This window comes from Danio rerio, chromosome 24 (genome assembly GCF_049306965.1).
Source record: "Danio rerio strain Tuebingen ecotype United States chromosome 24, GRCz12tu, whole genome shotgun sequence".
NCBI classification, from domain to species: domain Eukaryota; kingdom Metazoa; phylum Chordata; class Actinopteri; order Cypriniformes; family Danionidae; genus Danio; species Danio rerio.
Window position 1 is genome coordinate 10,444,704 of NC_133199.1, and position 27,363 is coordinate 10,472,066.

At 34.0% G+C, this 27,363-nt stretch overlaps 1 protein-coding gene across 15 annotated transcripts in view; it reads left to right on the plus strand.

Moving 5' to 3' along the window:
• Nucleotides 1–27,363, plus strand: part of pou6f2 (POU class 6 homeobox 2) — a 232,807-nt gene that overhangs the window by 51,069 nt on the left and 154,375 nt on the right. For all 15 annotated transcript variants that reach the window (XM_073941589.1, XM_073941595.1, XM_073941591.1 and 12 more), the window contains 2 exons: nt 3,456–3,553; nt 19,818–20,040. In XM_073941589.1, coding sequence (XP_073797690.1) covers nt 3,456–3,553; nt 19,818–20,040 — 321 coding nt within the window. The remainder of the gene's footprint in view (nt 1–3,455; nt 3,554–19,817; nt 20,041–27,363) is intronic.

A 27,363-nucleotide genomic window follows, 5' to 3' on the forward strand; every position in this document is an offset into this window, starting at 1 on the left:
CCATTGTATGTATATAAACGAATCGAAATCAAATACATTTATATAAAAAATTAATTCAGATGGATTTGGAACAAGGGTGGGGTGAGTAAATGATGACAGAACTTATATTTTTGGAAAATTGTCTCAAGAAACATTTAAATCACTAGTGTAGCCTGCAGACTTTAAAATTTTGTTTTTTACACAGTTCTTCCTTTAACCCATCAGGAATGTCTTGCCTCATAGCCTTATATTTTAAGTGCTTCACTTTGAACTCTGAAGTGCAAATCAGAATTATCATCTTTAATAAAACACAGCATGCCAGAGATTTTTGTCCATAGAGCTGTTTTCTTATTGATCTTGTTGTTTTTTAATGTTTACTTGGGTAACACATTTGCTTGCTTTACAAGGTCAAATTGAAGTGGTTTTGTTGATTTGCTCGCTCCATTTATGCTTAGAGAGGAGCATTGACTTTCTCCAATAAGTTTGACATGAGAATTGTAAAGACAGTAGCTACTGTAGCTTGCAATGGCTTCTTTTTCATACCTTTCAACTCTTCATCAGTGCATTTTTTTGTGTGCAGGTCAGGGATACTAAGCTAAAACAAAAAGCATAAAAGCTATTGTGTTGTAGCGTGAAATGAATGTGAACTGAAATGATGAAAGGATGAACAAAACAAAACACAAACAATATATTGCTTAATCAAAAGTTAACTTTACAAATGATTTATTTTTTTTACTGTTACTCCTTTGTAAAAAAAAAATAACTACAATTTAAATATGTTTAAATAATCAAAACAATTAAATAAACACAAAAATTCTAAAATCCCTGGCTAACTTTTTGAATTCATTTTTTTATTAAACTCTAACTATATTACATTGAAGAATTACTTTCTGATAAACATTTTTTAGTTTAAGTCATCTCAACAAACATTAATCAGACTGAATATAATATTGAGTTACACTTTTTACATTATACTGTAACAAAAATAGCTGAAACCTCATTAACTTTTAAAAAATAAATTAAAAAAAAATAAAAAATAAATTTTTTTGTCATGACTTTTTGTAAGTAAATTTTTGCAAGTAAAAATAATCCAACAATATTTATACAGGCACACTGCAAAATCTAGTAGTAAAAATCACTAAATGTTAGTTAACTTATATTTTTTAAAGGTTAATTTGACTCAATAAAAAAGAGTTATGGTAACTTATAAATTGATTATATTAAGCAGAACTTCAAACTAAGGAGTTATGAATACATTCATATTTTTTTTGTGTTACCCTAACTCTAATGCTAGAAGAAATACCAAACCATTTAAGTAGCTATATTGTTCTCTTGACTTAAACAGTTTAAGTTATTAATACTGTAAAAGTTTGATAATAGCAACGCAAATAATATATATTTGTCACAATATGTAAGTTTACAGAATTTTGTTTCAAAACTAAAATGGTTTGCCGCAATTGGTTTACTCAAGCAGTTTGAGTTAACTTATCTGGTTTTGCAGTGTGATTAAAATGAAAAAGAGTTATGGTAACTCATAAATTGATTTTATTAAGCAGAACTTTATTCAACTGAGTTATGGATTAATTCATTATATTGTTGTGTTACTTTAGCTATAATGCTAGAAGGAATACCAAACTATTTGAGTAGCCAGATAGTTGTGTGGACTTTGTTAACTGACCACTTTAAGTTAATTGACCTAATAGTGATTTAGTAACTGAACTTAAACTGTTTCAGTTACTAATACTCTAAAAGTTTGATGATATCAACACAAATGGTATATGTGTATGATTAAACATTTAAGTATGCAGTACTCAAACCATTTTGGTTCAAAACCTTATAGGTTTGCGGCAATCGGTTTCCTTAAACAGTTTAAGGCCCAATCCCTTACAAGTTAAGATCGCATTAATGTAATACGAGCATGAGAATCTCTTTGCTTGCGTGCCTATTTCCTCTGTTCATGCACAAATCTTCTTGGACGCCCTCTCAAATATATCCTAGATCCTTTGTGCGCTCTCAAATAAACACTGCTAAAGTGTGATTTAGTGAATTTTTTAACGGTATGTCTCTGACATTTATTAGATTTGCCAGGAATATTTCTGAATGTCTCCAATAGACCTACAGAGTGGCATTAACGCGTCCTGAAGTAAAGTGAAACAGCCATAAACTCTAGCAAGATAAAGTCATTGCAAGCAAAACCATAGACCTTTATTTATAAATAAAGTATAATTATATAAACTGTGTTCATCTTAATTGAAAACATCGTGTTTACTGGCCTGACGCACCACGCACCTGTCAGTCAGCATGTTACTTTAAAGGGTTAAAACAAATAGCGCACAGCACTACTACGGTTACAAAAAAGTTTGCACTGTTTTAATTCACTTACCTTTTAATACATTTTTGTGCGATTATAACCTGCTATTAAAAAACAACAATAACTGAATGTTTTGAATGAGAAGCTGTAATGTAGTCGTGGCGGGAAGAATTTTGGTGTGGCGCCACGCAATGGAAGAATGAATGTAGCGGAAACCATGCCCTTGATGGGTGAACATTAGCCAGTGGGGGAGTGTCTTTTGTCTCACTAGATGTGAATTATTCATGACTATTGTCACTCCCGCATAAAGCTGAGATGGCCCAAAACAGATTTTACAAAATCTAAATCAATGTAATATATTCTTTGAATCAAAGAACAAAATAGTTTTTACATAATTATGAATTAAATACTCTAGCCTTCAAGAATGGTTACTTTAAAATCTTGTTCAGGCACATTGGGAGTGTTTTTTTGGTCAAAAAAAGAATAAGCAAGCATGTACATTAATATTTCTCGCATATTATTGTAGCACAGTTTGTGCTCAATACAAAAAACAAAAAAACAAACAAACAAAAAAAAAAAAACATTTTGGCCATTACTATATAAGTTGAAATAGCTGGAATAAGTACAAATGTCAGGGCATGTCATAAAACCTTAGGGTTCCCAAAATCACCGTAGACCCCTGAGGGTTAAGTGGATTGACCATAAAACAATTAAGTGCCCCCACTCACCCCACCACAAAAAAAAAAAAAAAAAACATCTAGAATTGTGTTGTTTCAGCTCTATTTAAATAAGTAGTTTGAACAAAACGCAAACATCATTTTTTGTGTACAGTGTGTGAAATTTGACAGATCGGGCATGTAAAATGTGATGTGTGGTTTGAGCTGCTGAATTAAGGGAATGCTGTGATGCGTATGTAACAGTGCTGATGTGTTTAGCAGGAAACACATGGTGTACAGACTTATTTATTGGTAAATTGCTTTACCGCAGCAGCTACAGAGCACCCTACTGAGGGCTCACTGCCGTCACAGCATGAAAATGTCTTTGAGTGTTTGTGTATGTAGTTATGGGAAAGGAAAATGGAAGAATTTTCTGTAAAAGGATTTTATTCTTTAAGATTGGACGAATAAGTGTTTTGCTCTCTCTTTCTGTCTCTCTTTCTCTTAAGGTGGTCGCGTTGGTTCAGTTCAGTCTGATGCCAGCAGCAGTCCCACAGAACATGGTCATATGGGCCAGTCTCATCCCACGTACCCTGTTGGACCACAGGTGAGAATACACAACACTGTGACATTAGAGGTGCTGTCATTATTAAGGCTGATTTTGGGAGTAACCAAAATTCTATTCCAGGATTCAAGTCATTTTATTTCACAGTAATGATATATATATTTTTTTTACTATATAATCATTTAAATAGGCTGTTAATCCAAAACATCAACAACAACAAAAAAAAATTATAAAAAAACTTAAAGGGTATCTATTATGCAAATATCGCTTTTATAAGGGGTTTGAACACAGTCTATGAATATATCCAGCTTCTAATGGTGAAAATGTATTTATTTTATTTATTATAATCACACTTTATAAAAACAGTCTGCAGAAAGAGTTTGATTGACATTCTCCCATTGTATGTGTCATCAGAGGAGGAAAGTCCCACCCATTAGTGATGATCTTTCCCTCAATATAGGGCTTTTTTGAGTCTGCCATGTTTTTGAATCATTAGCACTTGCTTTTGAATCTGCCACTATGCTGACACATAGGCATTTATAGCTCTGCCCACGTTTGAAAAGAGCACAATCTCATTTGAATTTAAAGCGCAAGTCACCAAAATGACCCAATTTATGATCAAAGCCATGTGGAAGAGTCATTAAACATTATTTACGGGATATTATGATATGAAACTTCACATACACACCCAAGGGACATCAGAGACTTATTTTACATCTTGTTAAAAGGGGCAAAATAGGTTCCCTTTAAAGACTTTATAAATGAAACAGACAAATTTTAATCTTTTTATTTTTTGGAATATACTAGGGCGAGGCAGTGGCGCAGTAGGTAGTGCTGTCGCCTCACAGCAGGGAGGTCGCTGGGTCGCTGGTTCGAACCTCGAGTTATTCTGTGCTCACATTCAGAAAACAGCAAATTTAAATCACAGGGATAAATTCACCTCAGATTACTGACATGATCATACTATGAGCATACTATGAAATGAAATTTTCCTTCTAGAATAAAGAAATCTTTATTGGCTTTGCTTTTGTAATAATAAAAATTATATCTTTCATTGTAAAACAATAATTAAACGTTGTCATGTTAAGAAATAAAAATGTAGGAAAATTATAGGAACAGAGAAATATGTAGGAAAATAAATAAATAAATAAAGATGTAGGTAAATAAATGAATAAATAAATAAATAAAGATGTAGGTAAATAAATGAATAAATATGTAGGTAAATAATTAAATAAAGTTGTAGATAAATGAATAAATAAATAAATAAATAAATAAATAAATAAATAAATAAATAAATAAATAAATAAATAAATAAATAAATAAAATTAAATTAAAGATGGATGGATGGATGGACGGTCGGTCGGTCGGTCGGTCGGTCGGTCGGTCGGTCGGTCGGTCAGACTTTTAAGGAGAATGCTAACTCTACACCCAAAGTGTCACCCCATCCCCACATACAAATGCAAAAACAAATACACACTCGCACATACTCCGAGCAAATCAACTGTGGTCTTTTTTTAGGGACGAGCAGAACAAACAAGCTCTTTCAAAAGATGGAGAATGATCATTGTCTCTTGCCATATCCAGCTCAACACGCTGCAGTGATGTCCAGGCTTCTTGTCTCCTCGTTCCCCTGAGTTCTGCCTTAATAGATGAACCCTGTCAGGACAGTCCCAAAGAAACAAACACTTTTCAGCCACACTACTCTCTCTCCTTGTGCCATGGCCAATTCCCTTGTTTCTGGATCAATATGTTTTGATGGATTCTCACTCTAGAGACGGATATTGTGTGCGCTGCCATTACGGAACTGGATCAGTAAGAGGGCAGTTAGCCCTACATGGGTCCCACTGCTTTCCTGTTCCTCTGGCTTCATCCACGCACACTGCTATCAGTCTGATTACCAGTAATCTTTCAGCGCTTCCTCCGCGGGGCCGCTCCCTCCGTTCTTCTTATTAGAAAGAGGGATGAGATGGGGATGTTTGGGAAAAGAAAAGGGTAATTTAATCCCAAAAGCCAGATCAAGAAGGTGCAGTGTGTTGTTTATGGGCCTGGGGTTCTTGTGAGCTCCTGCATTCAGTATTGGTTCTGTTCAAATTAGTCTTTTTAATAACTTTTTATCTGCCCTTGGATGAGTCAAAATTGACCCATTACCATTCTTCATACACATTTGTCATCTTGTTGTGTAAATTCTTCAAACCGTAATGACCTGCTCCACAAAACCCTCTTTTTGACTGATGTCATCAAGGCCTCCAAACACATTCTTTCACAGTCTAATTTGATCCCATGATCAGTACGGGACCAAGTTCTGCATTTACTGAATGGATATCCAGTTATGCTACAGTCCTATTTCAGTATTTTGCTTTAAAATTTACAATGAAGAACAAATGAAACTCACATAATTAACTCAATTTTCACAAGCCAAATTCACAAGGTTTTGTTGTTTTTACATGTAATTTCACATTTTTTAATAGCTTTGTGTTGCATTTATATTTTGGTGTATTAATATAGTAATCATTTTCTTTCTTAAATGTTTAGCATGGACGTTGCTAGGCCTATTTTAGGGGGGCTGTAGCCTCCTATTTCTATAGTATTTCTACTCAGCCCCCCTAAAACCTTTGCGATTAGCCAATTAAATTTGACAAGAAAACGGCGGCAGAATTTAGCTCCTCCCTGTTTTTTGTTTTTCATTTGATCAGCAAACCACAGTCGTGGACAGGGAGAGTTTGTGTGTTTTGGTGTGTGTTTATCGATAAATTGGTATAATATCAGCTTATTTGCAGTTGTTCGATATAGATAACCTAGTATCACCTGTATCTCAATGTCATGGAGAAGCAGTCGGATTTCTCGACGTTCACCTCATCAGCACAGCCGTTTCCTCCAGTAAAAAAAGTAACTTTTAACGAACATTTTGCTTTTTTTTATTTCAAAATGAACTACTAATATTAAACACTTTACAGTTTGTGTGACATTAACTCCACCACACAGTCTTGCACAGAAAGGATTAAACAGTGACAGCAGCACTAACAGAGATAGAAACACTAAGTGTTGTCTAGTTTTAAAAAAATGCTTCATATCTATTATTATCATTCATTTTTACTACAGTAAACAGGTGGGTTGAGCCTATTTGGCTTATTCAGAACTCAAATGGCTATGCCTATCTATGCAATGCAGTGGAATACTAGTATACAACCCATATTAAACAAACATTTTTAAATGTATTACTATCAAATTACTATTTACAAATGTAATATTAGGCTTTTTAGGCTGAGCCCCCCTAAAATGATAATCCTAAAATTGCCCCTGATGCACTAAAATAAAAATTTGAGGCTGAAACCAAAATCTAGATGCACTTGGTCAAAAACAAAAACTGCTGTGTAATAATTATTTCTTATTCATTCATTCATTTTCCTTTTGGCTTAGTACCTTAGTTATCAGGGGTTGCCACATGAACTGCCAACTGTCCCGGCATACTTTTTATGGAGGATGGAAGGATGCCCTTCCAGCCAGAACTAAAACAAAGCCAATGGTCCCAACATGTTTAATGTTTTACATTTTTATATTCTATAACTTCTGAGAAATAAAATAGAGCCACATATGCATAAATATAGTTATGATAGCTGTTTTTACATTAGGTTATGATTGAACTGCCTCTTGTTACAGTTATGAAATGGTTTGATAAAAAATAGGAAATGCCAATGAGCCAGTGAAATTACCACATTGAAATGGTCTATAAAGCAAGACTTAGGCTGTATAAAGGCTGTAACTTTGGTTTGATAAGTCGGGGGACACAAAATTGGGGAAAATGTTTTCAATGTAAATTCCATTTCCTGCATTCACATATATTTAGGAACTGTGCTGTCACAAAATACAAAGCGAAAAAAAAACAGGCTAATTACACTAATTTCAAATTAACCTAATAATGTAAAATTAAGAAAGAAAGTAAGCCTTTATGAACAATGAGTGCTGAATCCCCAATTTAGGGACAGGCATCAGCAAAATTAAATTACATGAAAATATTGACTGTTATTTTATTAATTGTAAAATGAAAGTAATAAAAATATTTAAATTCCTGGTGCTAATTTTCTGTGCTGCACAAAGTCCTAAACATTAGATGAACATCAACAGGTGTGGACACATTCTGTCTGACCAAAAATAGTATTATTCGAAGCTAATATACTGAATCAGCCAACTTGCATCTTCTTTTTTTTATCCATATGGATATTAAAGTAATCTCCTTTCGCTGCTTGGGAGTTTCATCGCTGACTAAAAGGATTGTTTCAAATGCAGTTACCTTCTCATTAGAACTTTGACCAAAGTATTTTGAGAGCATGCAGGTGAAGTTGTTAGATGCAGATGCGCGCATTGACACACACAAACTCGCTCTGTTCATCCTCATCTAAAAAAATACATAATTGGGGGATTCAAACAGGATTTTGAAAAGTGTATGAACATGTCCCCCCTGTCCCGGTGGAAATTATGCCTTTTGATATAAAGTAATTTTGTAAGACTTTTTCAATTTAACTTTGATTATATTGATACAAAACTAACTATATATACTGGCAAAAAAAAAAATGCACACACACACAAAAGCCAATAATATAAAGCAAAAAAAAGAAAAAATGCACACACACACACACACAACGCAATAAAATAAGGCATCTATTACCAGCTTTGCCATGACGGCTTAGTAGCACCTTTGTAAGCAGGATGAACAAATACAGAGAAATGTCATGTTGGCGCGTTGTTTGATGGGACTTTGCTTTTTAGGTGAGCATGTGCAGCTCATGCATAGCTATGTATACCTGAACATATAAGCGGGATATTCACAGAACAGAATACTGAGCTATTTTGAACTTTGACCACAGCAGGCATGCGGGCTAGTTGATGGTGTGCTCCGCTGCTCTTCTGCTTTAGACATCGTTGCATAGCCTTTTTTCAGCTTTTTCCTGCTCATTTTTTTTTTTTTTTTAAGGTAAATTTTTTCGGCTGATGTTTTTGTCTTTTATTCGAAAACACCATTTTCTGTCTCTGATTTTCAGCAGCCGAAAATTCAGTGCATCCCTATTGAATAACACAGAACAATGTGACTCTGTCACCTTCAATTCAATGTATGTTTATTTCTATAGCGCTTTTACTATATGGATTGTGTCGAAGCAGTTTAAGATAGAAGTTCTAGTAAATTGAAACTGTGTCAGTCCAGTTTTCAGAGTTGAAGTTCAGTTTAGTTCAGTTCAGTGTGGGTTAATTTTCACAGTTCCACAAGTGCCAAACCAACCAAGCCAGTGGTGACAGTTGCGAGGAACAAAGCTTCACCAATTGACGAAAGTGAAGGAAAAACCTCAAGAGAAACCAGGCTCGGTTTGGCACAACCATTTCTACTCTTGCCAAACTCTTCCATGAATCTGCTTAGCATACGGTCTGGTTCAGGATTATGGAGACCCCCTTCACTGTCACTATTTACCTATTTCCTAAGCCAATTAACAATTTCATTAGTGAGTTTTTTCCCATTTGTTTATGGTTTAAGTTTGAGATTTTGGATATGATTTATGCTCCAACTACTTCTGATGTAGAAAAATCTAACAGATCAAGCTTTTTTTTGACATTTTAATAGTTTGAAATTATATTAATTGGATTTGTCTTGTAAATAATTGCATGAATTTCTTTCTTTCTCTCTAATAAAAAATAATAATAATTATTATTATTATTGCATATTATTTTTATATTATTTTATATACACAATACATATATAATCACATTTAAAATCACTGAAACGCATATTTAAATAGACACCTTTAAAAAAATTGGGATCTTTAAAAATAAACCACACATTTGCAATCTAGACAACTATATTCTTACCTAAAAAGACTGGAACAGGGCTGATACTAGTACCAGAAATAACGGTATATAAGGTGATATTATTCTGCTCACAAGTCAACCATCAAACTTTAGAAGGAACATTTTCATGTGTAAAAGCATTCACTAAAAAAAAAAAAAAAATTATTGCTATTATGCATATATCAGTATTATTTAGCATATTGTATGTTACCTTAATCATAAACAGTCATTTAAATGCAATTTAAGTACAATTTAATGATTTTAAAATGACTCTAAAATTAAAAATGTAAGGTTTTAGGGAAACACTTTTTCTACATATAGAAAGGTGTTTGGCAGATTGAGAGTATGTAGAAAAAGTGTATAGCAGCAAAAGAAATGCAAAAAAAAAAAAAAAGATAACTTTATAGATGGTTCAGAGCACACATGCACAGTGGAAAAACAAAATCTCCCTCAACAATATTGCAAAATGGTAGGTTATTTATCACTATTATGCCACAGTATCTTTGAAGAGTGTATCTCGTGTATGTAAATGGACATTTAGGAGCAGCGAGGTGGTAGCGTGACTTAAACATCCCAAGGGTATTTTGAGTGAAGAGTTGTTCAGCCATTTTAAAGTGTGTTTTGATCCTGGGGGATCCCATTTCACAGACACGCTGGGGTTCAGATCAGTTTGTCAGCTGCCTTGTCGCTTAGAGTGAGGGCTGATGGGAAAACGGTGTGAGCCATTAGTGGATCTAACAAGAAAAAAGAATAAGAGAAGAACCGCTTTTCATGCTGAGTCAAAGAGGATGAGTCCCTTCCTTGGTTCCTGCCACAGACATTTTGCTGGTCACAACACAATAGATTTATTCCTAGAAAAAATTCCATTGAAAATACAGTGAGATTCCTTATACATATGTTATTGTAAATACATGAAGTCAGTTGTATGTGCAGATCTAAAAATGTTTCTTAATGTAATTTGGGGTGACAATCAGATTTGTTTATTGATATTTAAGTTTGATTTAAGTAAAAAAAAAAATATAAGAAGCTATTGTAAATAGTCTGACAATATTGTAAAAATGTAAAAAAAAATGATATAATAATAGTATAATAAATATAATAATAATAATACGATCTACATAATGTTATATTATATGGGGTGGTGCAATGAGTGCTAGTTTAATTTTCATCAAGTAAAAAGCCAAATAAATCATAGTATATGTTTATTTTAACACCCCTGGAATAAATTCTGAATACAAAATAATAATTATAGGAATATACTTTTTGTACCAAAATCTTTTTAAGACCCCCAAAATTAACATATTTAGATTTTACATATATCTATATTAAGGTTTACCTGCAGCATACCAAATAGTCAGTTTTTCTTAAGCGCTCTGTTTCTCAACTTGTTTTAGTCATCTTCAGACTGATGGAGGCTCTTCAGTTCTGTTGTTCAGGTCAAGTGGCCTTTAAATAATTTCCTCAGTACAATGACTGATGTTCTCAAAGGGCCATTAAATGTTGATTTGAACCAAACCCAATGCTATGGACCAATTTTGTCATTTTTTAAAAAGAATTCAAATAATGCCACATTAAAATGGCTGCATTATATAAAGGTACAATTATGGTCTTGTTGAAAAGTAAAACATGTGGGTTGCTTTATTTATAGATTGGAGCACCATCAAAACCATCAAACTATTTTTTCTTTTATGAATGTAACATATGGGGTCAATACAATATAGCAAGGATGAATGAAATTAATCAAAATACTGTAGTTTATAGGGGTGCAAATATATTTCTGGTTCAAATAAATCTTTCTGTTTATCAAATAATTTTGACTAAAATTTTAAGAGTAATAAAAAGTCAAACACTGATAATAATTGTTAAAAAGTCTCTATTATGGGTTTTTGAAAATGACCTTCCATAAAATGTGTAACACAGCTCTAAGTAAATGAAAACATACAGCTGAGGTTCAAATCTAAAAATGCACCATGTTTAAAAATATTGATTCTTTAGCGAAATAGTTGACTCGGAGTCGAATAAACGAATCGAGTTGGATTCGGATCTTTTGTTTGGTCATTGATATGGTACATCACCAAATATGTACTTCCAGTTCCTGTGAAATGTGCACGCGATTTCCCTGCACACAAGCGGAGTCGCGGGGAATCCCGGGACTGATCATGAAGATGACGATCACTGACAAATAGAGATTTGGCTGCGGGGTATAAAGGGTTATAGACATATTCACAACAATACCACAGTATAGCCAACCTTCTGCTGTGTTTGTTCCTGTCATTTTTCTGATTTTTGATACAATAATCTATGCTGCAATGCGGGATTCGTCGGCCATTTGCTATTGAGAGAGCAGCAGAGACTATAATCTATGGGACTTTGTCAGACTTTGACAGGGACTTTGTCAGTAACTTTTACAGTTCATATGGACCAGTTTCTGGATAAGCGTACCATACTTTGACGTCAAACAAACCCGGCTGAAGACCAAAAGTGCTAGTGTGAAAGCACCCTTATTCTAAACTGAAGTAAATCAATTTTATTTATCCAGAACAATACCAGCATTCTACATCAATCTTCCTTTCTAAATTACTGGAATGTTCCACAATTTGAAAGAGCATGACTTTGACTCTTTTTTTTCTTAATCTTTTTCACTTCGTTGTGAAAAGCAAAACAAAAATAAAGATCAAATGGATGTATTTAAATGAGCCTGTGCTGTGATAAATTTGTAGCTTCATTTTATTTGCTCTTCACATAATGACATTTGCAATGTTAAATTATCAATCTTGTCCACGTTACCATGTAATTAGTAATACTAAACAAAAATAAAAATATAGCTCTTTTACATTATAATGTTCTAGAGCTGACTTTTAGCTCTCTAAAATATATAAACATAGTTTTTCTAACCGATAAAAAAACTTCAAGCATCTTGTGGGCACAGAGTCAAACCAGGCAGTGGCATTCACTTTGAGACTGAGATAAGATGCTGGCAGACAATCTTTGATTTTGTGCTTCAAATAACCGACACACACTTAAAACAGCAAGAATAAGCATATGTCACACAGCTCTGTCAGATGAGTCTTTGTTGTCATTCTTTGAGTGGTTAATTGATTTTTTTTTTGTGTGTGTGTGTGCATTCTTTTTATGTCAGTGTTTAGAGTGAACGAAATGACAAGTGACATTTCTCTGTATGTTCTATAAGAGGGGTTTTCGTCTGTTTGACAAATGCCTTTTGTTTGAAGAATTAGAATATTAAACAGTGTTGTATTATGCTGATTACCGTTTGATTCAAGATGTTTGTTTTAAATGAAATGAGTAAAGCCTTGTCTTATCACACAGAAATCAAACGCATCAGTGAACCGCTTTCAGTCTGAACATTTTCTCCAGACTCCTCCATCCTGAAAATGCTTATTATTTAATGTTTGAATAATTGTACCTCATATCTATCATAGCAATTCTGTTTTATGCTATTCCATTCCCTTTTTATCAGCATTCATAAATTAGGAAAGCGCAGCAAGCCAGAAATGATGAGACTGCTTCAACCGGAAATGTTTTTGGTCTTCTTCTTAACATTCAAATGTACCATTTACACCCTATTTTCCATACACTTAAAGTGTTTGAGAGCTGTTGGCAGTACAAAAATGCATTGAGGAAACAATTCATAAACAATATAATGTACTGGAACTTGACTGGAAAAGCCCTCAGCGATAAAGCTGACTGAACAAGATCAAGCCAAAAAAAGCAGCTATAAATGCTAATGGGGAAGATTATAATGTAGCTTGTGTGTGTAACGGAGAGAGAGTGAGAAATTGCTGACTTGTAAGGAGGAGGAGCAGGCTGCGAGAGTTGTTTCATAGACAGGATTTGTTATGTACAGTATAAAGGTGTAAAATAGTTTGCTGTGAAGAAAAATGCACTGGTCTCTTGCAGAAAAAGCATTCAGCAGTGGGTCATGAACATACCAACGTGTTTCATTTCTAGGGATGCACCGGTCCCTATACTTGGATCGGAAATTGGTTTGACACCATATATTTTTGCTGGAGTGGGTATTGGCCAGCTGGCACCGATCCAAATCCGATCTTGCACGTGCGCTATATTCTGTGTAATTTATACGCCAACAAAAGCCACGAAGGTAGCATATGACAAGGCACTGGAAAGCTGTCATGTAGGCCTACTACATCCCAAATGTTCTGAAGCCATTCTACAGTTGTGAAGTATAGATGAATATTATTGTGGTTAAATTCATGTTCAGTTCAGCACTTCCCGCCGTCAATCATTCTTCATTCATTTACAATTCAAACTGCATGTCGCGTTCATGATAACATGAAAAACTCTCCAAGACTGTTTGTTCCTGTTAGTTTTAATTATCAGTGGAGAAATGCATTTAGTTCTGCATTAAATGGTTTAATTTTCACCTGTAACATGGAGTTTATTGCTGTTTTACATCACGTTGCGCTGTGTCTGTTAGACTAGCAGTTCGCATTCACAACACTTGAGTAAAGAGGGTTATTACCTGCACTTTACACACAAAGTAGGCCTACCTGAAAGTTTCAATTAGAAAAGCCTCAATAATACATTGACAGATCCTCAACAGAGTGATTTCTTCCCTTTGTGCTGCTGTTTTGAAAGTGTTAACAGATACCGGAGGTCTCAGTGATGCATCAAGCACTTCATCAAGTGACATGCGCCACTCCGTAAAACTATTCTCATAAAAAGTTTCTGTACTCTCATCCTTCCGACTGAGTTTATTCTTTCGATGTGAATACTTTAAGTGCTGCTAATAGTTTGTAAAGCCTGGCTCATTGTGGTCAAAGTAGTTGATTTAAAGTTAATAGAAGTGAAACTGACAGGCGCAATATGAATTGTCATCAACATAAAATTATTAAGCCCAATATAGGTGGACCTTGTTCTGAACTTCACTTCAAATGTTCTTGTTTATTTAACAAATTATACGAAACTAAATTCGTTTAAAAAAATAAAAATTCTGACAAAAAATAATTGTTCAGACATACTTTCAGTTTCATGTTCAGTGCTCCATCTTACTCGCAGCGAGTTTAGGTGAGGGAATGTTTGTTACGTAAAACTGGCCTCAGACGGTGTAGTTTAGTCTGTGTCAAACCTGCAGGAAAATATCAGGTTTTGCTAAAAGGCTGGATATTTCACTAACGATTAGGGCCAATGATAGTAGACAATTACCGATTTCAAAAAAAAAAATCTAATTTTACAAAAAGAAAGCTGGACCACAACAAATCAGATCAATGTCATAATGATTGCCCAAATAATATAGCCTATAGTTTACAGCAAACGTCATGTTTTTAGTTAGATTGTGTCGTCTGTCATATAATGTAGGCCATAAGTCTGTTATTTTTTACTAAAGAAGATATATTATTTGAGCACCAGAACTGTAGAAACTGTATTGTTGTGCTAGTTACTGAAAAATAGTAACTAGTTACAGTTACTTGTTACTTTATCCAAAAATGTATAGATTTTTATTGGATTATACAAAAAGTAATGCGTTACTGTTCAAATAACTTTTTAATTTGAGATTTGACTTTTTCTAAAGATCATTTTAAATGCTCCCATTAATGCCCATATAATGTCACTTCAGTACAGCATGGAGAATACACTGTTGATCAGCTTCACAGTTTTAATTAATTTGCATTCTCACAAAAAGAACACAAGACAGACTTAAACAAAAAGTAATTTTTAACCACTAATTAAGCACAAAATGTTACCAGCAGCACAAAAATAAAAATATCACAGGGTGATAAACAAGTTGAATAATATATTCGGAAACAAAAAAGCACAAACTAAAGTCACTTCAGCATTATAAAAGTTTGTATTTAACCTTTCAACATGTTTCAATATAAAACAAACACAAAACCTTTATGAAATAAATGAATGAAAGTAATCTGAATTATCGTTCACAACCTATTCGGTGAAACTCAGCACCAAAAAACGATTTTTCTGTTTTTTAACTTTATAATTCTGTTATAGACAACCATAAATGTTATGAATTTTATAATAATAATAATAATAATAATAATAATAATAATAATAATAATAATAATAACAACAACAACAACAACAACAACAACAACAACAACAACAACAACAACAACAACAACAACAACAACAACAACAATAATAATAATAATAATAATAATAATAATTATTATTATTATTATTATTATTATTATTATTATTATTATTATTATCATTATTATTATTATTATACATTTTATTTGTAATGCGCTTTTCTTAGACTCAAATCGTTACAAGCCAAAATACCAATAAAACAACAATTTTAAAAAATAAATGAACAAAATAATTCTATGCTAGAAGACTGTGTATTTGCCCTTCTGTTACTCGAATCACGTCTTTGTGTCATTTTAATTTAGAACAAGCCTTTTCCCCCATTTGCTCTTTTTTACTTCAAACTCATCAGTGCAACTTTCCTCTTGAAGTAAACTTTTACCCTTTGAGTTTGATTAATTAATGGGAATATATGACAGGATGGTGCTCTTGAATCAAAACAATAGATCCCAATGAAGCTGTTCACACAAGTCATGATTCATCACTGCATGACAACACACTTTTTTTTTTTTTCATCCATTGTTGATTTTTTTCCCCCTCTGTTGCCCTGCAATCCAATTAGTTTTGTATGGAAGAGAAAATAGATGTTCTTGTTGGTGTGTCACTTCATTCTGTGTTTACTTCATATTTAATTATACTGAATATAATTAATATTAATCTCCTTTTGAAATAAAGAGATTGTAACTGCATACAGCATATCTGATCATACCTTCTTCCGATATGTGTATTTTGAGCATAAGATTTTGTATGCTTCCGCGTTCAAAATCTGTACATAAAAACTTGATAGAAATGTTTCTACTGAGGAAGCCAAATATGGTTACAACCAGTGCTTGAATGGAGGGGGGATGCGGGGGGATGGCATGCCCCTTGTGGAAAGAATTGACAAAAAGCATCTCCTTTGTAAAACCACCATTCTCTTTAGATTAACAACAGTGTATGTGTGTGTGATGTAAAACTTAGCATGTAAATGAAATATTAAAATTCTCTATTTATGGTAATTTATGACTTATAAACAACAACGATTGACCAATCAGAACTCAGTACTGTAATAAGGTGCAATGCACAAGCGTAATACAGTTCATTGCATCGTTTTACACGATTTTCAAATTGTCTAAGAGAGCAGTTCAGGTGCAACTTTTAGCATTAAAAAAAAAAAAAAAAGAGAACAGAAGGTATTATATTTACTTGTTTAATATTATATATAGTTGAAGTCAGAGTTATTAGCCCCTTGAATTATTAGCCTCCTTGTTTATTTTTTTCCTCGTTTTCTGTTTAACAGAGAAATTTTTTCAACATATTTCTAAACATATAAGTTTTAATAATTCATCTCTAATAACCATTTTATTTTATCTTTGCAATGATGACAGTAAATAATATATTACTAGGTATATTTCAAGACCCTTCTATACAGCTTAAAGTGACTAGAGTGAAAGTGTAAAGGCTTAGCTAAGTTAATTAGGTTAACTAGGCAGGTTAGTGTAATTAGACAAGTTATTGTATAACAATGGTTTGTTCTGTAGACTATCCAAAATAAAATTTGCCTAAAGGGGCTAATAAGACATGTTTTAAGACATACTGTGAAAATGTTTTTGCTCTGTTAAACATAATTTGGGAAATATTTAAACAAAGACAAAAAAAATCAAAGAGGGGCTAATAATTCTGACTTTAACTATATGTATGCTGTACCTGCAGTGCATAACTGCATTTCAGAACAGTTTAGGCTGCTTGACGCGAGTGTAACCTAAGCTGTTCTATTTTTACTGTAAAACACAGTTAACAGGGCTTGCTAACATTTACTTTAGTGACCCTATTTTCGCCGTAAATATCTAAGTTACAGCAGATTCTTGGTTCACTGTTTCTAAAATGAACTGTTATTATTATCCCTCAAATCAGAACGCAAATATTGTGATGTCAGATTAATCGGATTAAAATCAGATTATTGGTGTCCATGTAAATGTACTCACTGATGCCCCATTCACACAGGGTGTCAGGGTCAACGCATCCAATTCGCTTTGAATGAGTGACGTCAGGCATTGCCGTACTGCATTGTAGATACATCTGCACCACTTCAGTGACATTGCTTGCTGCAGAAGTTGGTAATTTCTCAACTTTTCAAGCGCCAGCGGAAGTGTCAGCCAATCAGCCTTCTTCAGACACGCACTCTGTCAAGCATTGAGACTAAAGCCTCCTTTCCACTGTACACGAGAAATGACAAGCGACAGACCTAAAGTCCTTCATTTCCAATGGAGAGTAGCCGGGGAGCTGCATGGAGTTCCGATCCTCTCCATATGTGGAAAATTCGGATTCGAATTGAGGTGCGGATCCGTTGAAATATTTGAACTCCTGCGACTAGACCGTATGCGACCGGCCGACCGAATGTGATGTATTTCAGTGTTGTCCAAGCAGATCTGTGTACGTAAGATGAGAAATAGGAGTTTTTCCGTTATTTTTTTGAGTCAGAAAAGGTCTATATTAAAAAATGATAATTTTTACTCATAAATGAGTAATAAAACATATTTTTTATGCTGTTTCCACATTTCCTTCAATATTTTTAGCTGTCTATGAGTTTCTGGTATTCATTCATTCAACCATGGTGAATGCACAGAGAATAAAGGATCTTGCTTTTGTACTCCTTTATTTCTGACACCACGAGATCCGCTTCTCTCCCATGGTGCATGACAAAACTGAAAATTCTTTGCGACTGCCACAGGAGGGCGTATTCCAACAGTCGTGTCCAAATGTCGTGTTCAGTGGAAAGGCAGCTTAAAGCCCTGTGTAAATTGGGTGTGAGTACACTTACATGGACACCAATAATACAATTTTAACTTGATTAAAACAGTACTCTGATTAAGAGATTACCATGTAAACATCAGTTTTTGATTAATTAAATTTGATGATGGTCATAATCAAACGAAACAGAAAAAACTTGTTGGAGTATGGTGATTTTAGTCGCATTAATGAAGTGCTGTACAGACATGTTAACACCGCAATCAAACTATTACCATCATGTAGGATTTCCGTCACATTTTGTGACAGGATAGTCTAAACACCTCTTCACCTACTAAGTCAGTGAAGGACAACAGAAAGTTTTGTTCCCCATACGGCATGTGGTATCAAATTCCATTAAAACAACACTCTTCCAACAGTTCTTACTTGTATCCAATATCTCATTTGTCAAGGGGGCATGCATGAAATGTTCCTGAATGAGGAATGTTCCTGAATCAAAAAATTAAACACCGGAATTTACATGAAGCTGCGAGGAATGTTGATAGTGCAGTGATGTTAATCAAGTTATGTGCCATAACATGTAAAACGGAATTGTCAAAGGAACATTTTTAAAAGAAACTCATGTAAACACCTTAATCATATTATTGTCATATTCAGATTAAGGCAAATAACTTGATTACTGAAAACCATATAAAAGTACTCAATGAGAGATATACTGAAGCATGTTGGAAACCAGTAGCCATAGTAGGAACAAAAATACTATGGCAGTCAATTACTGCCGAACCTCAGCTCAGTTGGCGTTTCTGTGTGGAGTTTGCATGTGCTCCCTGCCTTCGCGTGGGTTTCCTCGAAGTGCTCCAGTTTCCCCCACAGTCCAAAGACATGTGGTACAGATGAATTGGGTAGGCTAAATTGTCCGTAGGGTATGAGTGTGTGTGTGTGTGAATGTGTGTGTAAATGTTTCCCAGAGATGGGTTGCGGCTGCAAGGGCATCCGCTGCGTAAAAACTTCCTGGATAAGTTGGCGGTTCATTCCGCTGTGGCGACCCCAGATTAATAAAAGGACTAAGCCGACAAGAAAATGAATGAATAAGTCATCAAGTAGAGGGAGAGTAAATAATGACAAAATGTTAAGATTTGCACAAACTATCCCTTTAATAGAGGTGCTTCATTGTACTTCATGCTTGAGGAGAGATAATTTTACAGATAAGAATGAAATGGAAATAAAAAAAAACTCTAAAAAAAAAAAGGAAATATTAATACATTTATAAATTATGATAAGGTAGGTTTCATAATTAATTTCAAGAGGAGATCATGATATAATTGAGCACCACTGGCTTCTTCTCTGTAATTAGTAATAATCCAATCAGAGTGATCCAAGTTTACTATGAATGAACCGCTAACTTATCCAGCATATGTTTTACACAGCGGATGCCCTTCCAGCTGCAACCCAGTACTGGGAAACATCCATACACAATCATTCAAACACATACACTGCGGCCAATTTAGTTTATCCAATTCACCTATACAGCATGTCTTTGGACTGTTTGGACGTGGAGAACATGCACACTCCACACAGAAACGCCACCTGTTGCCATTTTTGGAGGTATTCTACAGTACATATAAACCTTCCTGCTAACCTTCAGGTTTGCTCTCTTTTTCAGTCTCTACTAGTTGCTCAGCAGCTGGCGTCAGCAGTTAGCGGAGTGATGTCTGGTGGAGCTCCGGGTTTAAACCAGCCCATACTGATTCCGTTTAACGCTGGTGGGCATCTGGGTGGGCAGCAGGGCCTGGTTCTGTCTCTGCCCACTGCTGCCAACATACAGGGCTTGGTCGCAGCCGCTGCTGCTGGTGGCATCATGGCTCTCCCTCTACAGAATCTGCAAGGTAAGAGTCCATACTTATCTCCCCTAATTGCATCCATTAAATAGAACATGTTAATAGTTATCTGAAGCAATGTTATTGTAAGGATGATACTTAAACCATATTAGTAAAAAACTATATTATTAAACAGTACTTAGGTTTTATTGGGATGGATCATCAGTCGTCTTAAATAGATCTTTTCTGCACTCTGGTATGAGCTGATTGAAATGTTCTTTGGCTGGGTAGGCCTATCAAGAGTATGTATTTGCTCTTGATAGGGACGTACAGACCTATAGACACATTCTGTTACGTGCTTTTAAAAAACATGCCAACACTTAATAATGCAAATAACAATTAATGAAGCACGTCCTATGCAGCAAAAGTCAATTCGTATGATTTTACCGTAATCTTTGAGGAGGGATGAATGTACAGAAGTTTAGAGAGGTGTTTAACCGTTTTATCCCTATTGTCTATTATATACAGTTGATGTCAGACATATTAGCCCCATCACCCCCACCACAACCCCCCCCCCCCCTCCACCACCCCCCCCCCCCCAATTTTTCTTTCGTTTTTAATTATTTCCCAAATGATGTTTTACAGAGCAAGGACATGTTCACAGTATGTCTGATAATATTTTTTCTTCTGGAGAAAGTCTTATTTGTTTTAATTGGGCTCGAATAAAAGCAGTTTTTAATTTTTTTAAAAACAATTTCTAGGTCAATTATAATACCCCCTTTAAGGCACATTTGTTTTTGATGGTCTACAGAACAAACCATCGTTATACAATAATGTACCTAATTACCCTAAACTGCCTAGTTAGCTTAATTGACCTAGTTGAGCCTTTAAATGTCACTTTTGTTTAAGTTGTATAGAAATGTCTTGAAAAATAGCTAGTCAAATGTTATTTACTGTCATCATGGCAAAGAAAAAATAAATCAGTTATTAGAAATGAGTTTTTAAAACTATTATGTTTAGAAATGTGTTGAAACAAATTGTCTCTCCATTAAACAGAAATTGGGGAAAAATAAACAGAGGAGTTAATAACTCAGGGGGGCTAATAATTGACTTCAACTGTGTCTGTGGATTTAACCCTTTGAGCACATTTAGGTTACTGAGGGTTGACAAAGCATTATTTTATTGTAATGGCGATTTTATTATTGGTGGGGACATTTTAGTAATTGTTGGATATTGGTGGGGACATGTTCCCTCCGTCCATGCCAATTCTATGCCCTTGAGGCCTATTAATAATCAATTCAATGAATGGTTGAAATAAACGCGGCTACTGATGCCACTTACAAAAAGACAATTTTTTACAGCGATCAAGTTCTTGAAAGCAGTAGTACTTTGAGTGTTTGAGCATCGCTTTTTATTAATTCTAAAATAAAGAGATCTAAATGCACCAGTTACATTTCCACACACGATTACTTGCAAAGAAATGGGGGTCCGCAAGCATTTTAAACACACTTTAAACGCAGCTGTGTAAGCAACACTAGCCCTTGTGAGTGATGTACTCTAGGCATGGGACGGTAACCACTTTCAAGGTATACCGCTGTTTGGAAAAGTCAAGGTTTTTAAACTGCCAAAATGTTCTGTATTACCGCTGCTAAGGTATGTGTGTATTTTTTTATTTGCATTTTTTTAGGACAACAGTATCTCCAGTAAAAAAAAAATCCAAAGATGCCATTTTAATTTATAAAGAAATTTGTGTTTTTAAAAACTAAGAAGACAGCAGATGTCAATGATTTATTTGAATTGTTTAGCCTGACATGTTTACTGTTCCAAAATATTTTAAATATTTCAAAAAAATAAAATTTATTGTTTTCAAAGGGGAAAAAAGTTTTTGTTTTTTACCCTGGCATTTAAAAAGAGTATATTTTAAAGCAGTATTCACATTACTCTGATACTGTGAAATCTTAACATTTTTATCCAAGGTTATACCATCAGAATCCTATGCCGGCCCATGCCTAATATACAAATAAAAAGAAAAAAAAAAGTTAAATCAACATGATTTAGTCGTAACACCCTCAGTGCATCTAAAATAATCAAGTAAACTTAAACTGCTATGAATGTGTTTTATGAACACAATGTAAACGTGTAAATTAAACATGGTTTTAATAGGGCTGTGTAACTTTTTTGCAGCTAATTGAATTATAATATTTATGTTGTGTTTTTTTAATTGAATTTATTTTTCTATTCACTCAATGTCAGTAAAACATTTATACATTAACACAAATAAACATAAAATTATAACAAGAGCTTTCACAAAAAAAACTTTTTAAAGCTGTAAAATAGTAACACAAATGAAAAGAATTGTAGTTGACAAAATACCAATTACAAAAAAAAAAAAAAAAAGATGTACTGAGCATCAATCACTCTGAGCTTACTTGATTTAGCAGGTTTTAAAGGAACAGTGTCATGAACGCTGACTAGGAGAGCTTCTGTCCAGCTACAACTGTGCATCTTCTTTATTCAATCACTACATCAGTCTTGTTCCTGCTTATGCACCAGTGTTCATGTCCCAGTATCTTGTTTAAAGGGAACAGTGCAAAAATTAAAGACTAAGTTGTCCATGTACAGAAATATTAGCCCCCTGTTTTGTTATGGACGGTGGGCGAAATCGGAGTACACGGAGGAAGTCCACACAAACACGGTGAGAATCCACACAGAAATGCTTACTGACCCAGCCAGGGCTGGAACCAACGACCTTCTTGCCAGCGCGACCAACTGCACCACTTTACATTGTATTTAAATAGTTTTTTCCATCATCTCAGATTTAGAATCCACTCTCCATGACCTTTTGAAATAAATAAATAAATCTGACGAAACAGGACAGTGTGCAGCTTTGTTGCTGAGAAAGCAAAAAAAGTAAATGTCCAGCTTAAATCCTAGAGGTTTAAGACAGACAATTAATGGAGCATTAAAATACACTCCAACGCAGAAGCACTTTCTAGGGTCCATTTAAGAAAGTCCTTGGAAATGTGAGGCAGGCCCCAAAGGCACATTATCGTGACTGGGGGAATTCGGGGGAATTTTTAGATATTTATTTAGCCCATGTGAGTGTTTATTAAAAGCCTAGATGCGCTTTGATGCATGTTGTTATTTATGCATGTTTGTGTCCATTAGAGACATCTTCTCCATCTCACTATTTTAGCCATCCGTCCGTCTTTTCGGGACAACCTGTTTCCCGCCGTGCATTATTTTAATCTTCGGCTGCTTTCTCCTCCTCCCAAAAAGGAAAACGTGCTATTTTACATGCACTCAAATTTATAACCTATCATTTTTTAGTCAGGCATTAGAGAAGGCACCTCATCTAAGATTTATGACTGACGGTTTCCCCCTTCCACCCCTCAGTCTAATGGTATAAAAGAGACAATGTTTTAAACATTAAAATGAAAACCATTTACAACTATGATCAAAAGAGAACATTCGTGCATTAAAGTTTAAAAGGCGAGGAGAAGTATGGACGTGCGGACGGAAAGAGGAGAGGAAGAGATAGAGGTAAAGAGGAGAAGACACAAGCATGCAAGTGAATCCTCCTACTGAAAGAAGAAAGAGCCTTAAAGTGCTTTTGCGCTTCATTGCAAAACGCTGACCTGTAGTGAATGTGAACTACTTTCTCCGCCTATATTGCTCTGATCTTCATGTCCTCACTCGCTTTTGAAACACTTTCTGCAGGTAAATCTTAAACGTCGGCTGTTTGGATGAGGTGATGGGACCACTTTTTTGAGTACCAAAAACATCACAAACTGATGGAGACCAAAGCATACGCATGATTTACCCTTGCATTTCACTTCATGGGCTTTTTATTGACTCTTAGCCAGAGTTTGATTGACAAGTGATCCGGCTAATCATCGTCATCAACACTAACAATCTGTCTGTCACTGTCCACCATATTGTCCTACAATCTAAACAGTCCAACTAACCTTCGTACCTCGCTTAAATGGTCTAAGATGATTTTGCAGATCCTGGATCTTTTTAATTTTGATCAGTGATCTCTGGCTAATTTGTTTCTTCAAACAAGTTCACGAATCAGATTAAAATATCTGGATAAACTGATCTGAGATTGCTGCGTGTGTTGTGAAGGACAGATATATCTATCCTCATAGTTATGATCAGCAATGCAACGATTGGCTGACGACACAAGCTTAATGACATCATCTGATTAAAATGAAATTATTAATTACACAAAATATTTAGTAAAAAGTTTGTTAAATATGATATGCAAAAACTTTCCACCTTTGATGTGGGCTGCAGACTTTACACTTTCACATGTCAAGATTATTTAGAAATTTATTTAATCTTACTTATAGCGGATTTTCTTTATTATAGTAGCCTAGGCCTATTCAAGTTTTTTGATCAGCGTAAGGAATAACCAGCTGTTTAAATTAATTTTGCATCAAAAATATATTTTGATATTGTAAAAGTGTCTGCAACTTTTTGCGAAGCATTAAATCACCGTCTTATTTGCTGTCAACGTGCATGACTGCATAAATTATTATTCCTTTAAAATAATGTATTATGAGACACAAATTGTATTAAAGCTAGTACCTTAAAATAATACATATGTGTATATTTCAGAATGCAGATGTCATTTTTTTATATATATATTTTAAAGCTAGATATAATTTAACTTCAAATGATTTACTATTTGTCTGAGTGTATGCAACTACTACTGTAAAAAAAAAAAAAAAAAAAATCAGCATTCGGTACATTCTTTTAGTTTTACCTTTGCTTGAAATCACCCAATCTAATCCTGTTTATTTGAAATAAGCCTGATCCCCAGCAAGTATAATCTACCAGAACTGTTGCTATAAAGACAACTCTCAAATGAGTTTTAAAGAACGAAACGATGCTGGATAGTGTCAAATCGTCAATAACCAAATCCAGCTAATTGAATAACTGGCGTATGAAGAACGGACCCCTGGGCTATTAAAGTAACATCTGAGATCAACAAAAAACATTGTGAAAATGTGCACCCATTGGACTTGCAACACAGACAGCAGGTACTCAGAAAGGCTAAGCAATAGACAATTTCCTCTTTTCTCGAAGCCTAGAAAAGTGTATGAAATGCATAAGGCCTTAAATCAATTGAGTATTATTAAACCTATGGTAGTGATGGCTGCTTTTGTTCTGATTTTAGTTTACATTACTAATCCTACCTAGCATCTAAACCCAATTACTACCTTACTAAATAATGCATAAGCAGCTATTTAGTATTTTATAGACCCTTTTCACAAACCTGTCATTAGCTTAAAGTGACATTTAAAGGCCTAACTATGTCAATTAGGTTAACTAGGCAGGTTAGGGTGATTAGGCATGTTATTGTATAATGATGGTTTGTTCTGTAGACTATCGAAAACAAATATAGGTTAAATGGGCTAATAATTTTGACCTTAAAATGTTTTTTTTTTTAAATTTAAACTGCTATATATACATTATTAAGTTTTCCTAACCATGACAACTTCCGCTACTGTGAAACCTGGAAATGTGAAAAGGGTCTGTTGAGCGGAAAGTTCAATAAAATCAAGTGTAGCCTAAATTTTATAATAAACGTGGGCAATTGTAAGTTTTGTTTTGTATTTTATTTTGTAGTTTGTCTTTGTCTTTGTGTTTCTTGTTTTTTATTTTCTCTTTACCATGTGCTCCTTTGCACTTGTGTCATGTTTTCATTGATTTTAGTCATGTGCCTTGTTCTTTGATGTTTTTTTTTTTTTAGTTATGTGTTTAGTTTCTCATTGGTTGTCATGTCATGTGATCCCTATTGTTTATATACTCCTTCTGTTGGTCTTTTTTTTTTTTTTTTGCCATGCCTAGCCATGACTTTTGTTTGTTATTTGTGTTTTTGCATCACTTGAAGTGCACTTGGAATCAGACGATCACATTTAGATATACTTTGTTACAAAATAAATGTTAACAAGACAAGGCTAAACTATAAAAAAAAAAACAACATGACACACCTTACAGCAATACAATAATTTTTAAAACAGTGTTACATTTTGTGCACTGTAAAAAAAAAAAAAAAAAAAAAACTGCTGTAAAGTTTTGACACATGAACATGAACACTTTGTTTTCAATAATAATAAAAAAATGTATATACAGTATGTAACTGCAATATGTGAAATTGCGTTATTGTACAGAATGCCTAGGAAATGTATAGAATGCTTGATAGCTTTAGGTAAAGTATGAAATATATTTTTTTGTAAAGATTTTGCATACTTTTCTTAGGCATCCTATACAATTCCTATGTATTATATGGAATGACAAGTACCATTTATTCAGTGTCAGAAGGGCACAACAAAAGCCTTTATTGATCATTATGTATTTTAAAATAGAAAGAATACAAAACAAAGCATATGATGCTCTTATTAGAAAAAAACACTGACCGCAGAACTGAGATTGAAGTATTTGTTACAATATTGTCTGTGATGTGGTAGTGGAACCTCAAACCGGCAATACACTGTCCTACAATAATGTTCAACTCTAACATGCTTTAATTGCCATCATCAACCACTGCAAAAATCAGTTGCAAGAAAAATGGTGGGGGTAGATAATACATACTTTACCACATGACAACTCTGCATTCTATAGAATCTATAGAACAGGCAATTTAGTTCTGTAATTGACAGTATTACTGGCAATTTTTACAGTATTACTAACCATTGTGGTTATAAAATATACATTTTTACAGTGTGCGAAGAATTAGATTAATTGCAATTATTTATATATATATATATATATATATATATATATATATATATATATATATATATATATATATATATATATATATATATATATATATATATATATATATATATATGTACAGTTGAACTCAGAATTATTAGCCCCCCTGAATTATTAGCGCCCCTGTTTATTTTTTTCCCCAATTTCTGTTTAATGGAAGGAAGATTGTTTCAGCACATCTTTAAGCATAATAGTTTTAATAACTCATTTCTAATAACTGATTTATTTTATCTTTGCCATGATGACAGTAAATAATATTTTACTTGATATTTTTCAAGACACTTCTATACAGCTTAAAGTGACAGTTAAAGGCTTAACTAGGTTAATAAGGTGAACTAGGCAGGTTAGGGTAATTAGGCAAGTTATTCTATAACGATGGTTTGTTCTGTAGACTATCGGGAAAAAAAAATTGCTTGAAGGGGCTAATAATTTTGTCCCAAAAATTATTTAAAAAAAATTCTAAACTGCTTTTACTCTAGCCGAAATAAAACAAATAAGACTTTTTCTAGAGGAAAAAAATATTATCAGACTTACTGTGAAAATTTCCTTGCTCTGTCAAACATCATTTGGGAAATATTTAAAAAAGAAAAAAAATCAAAAGGG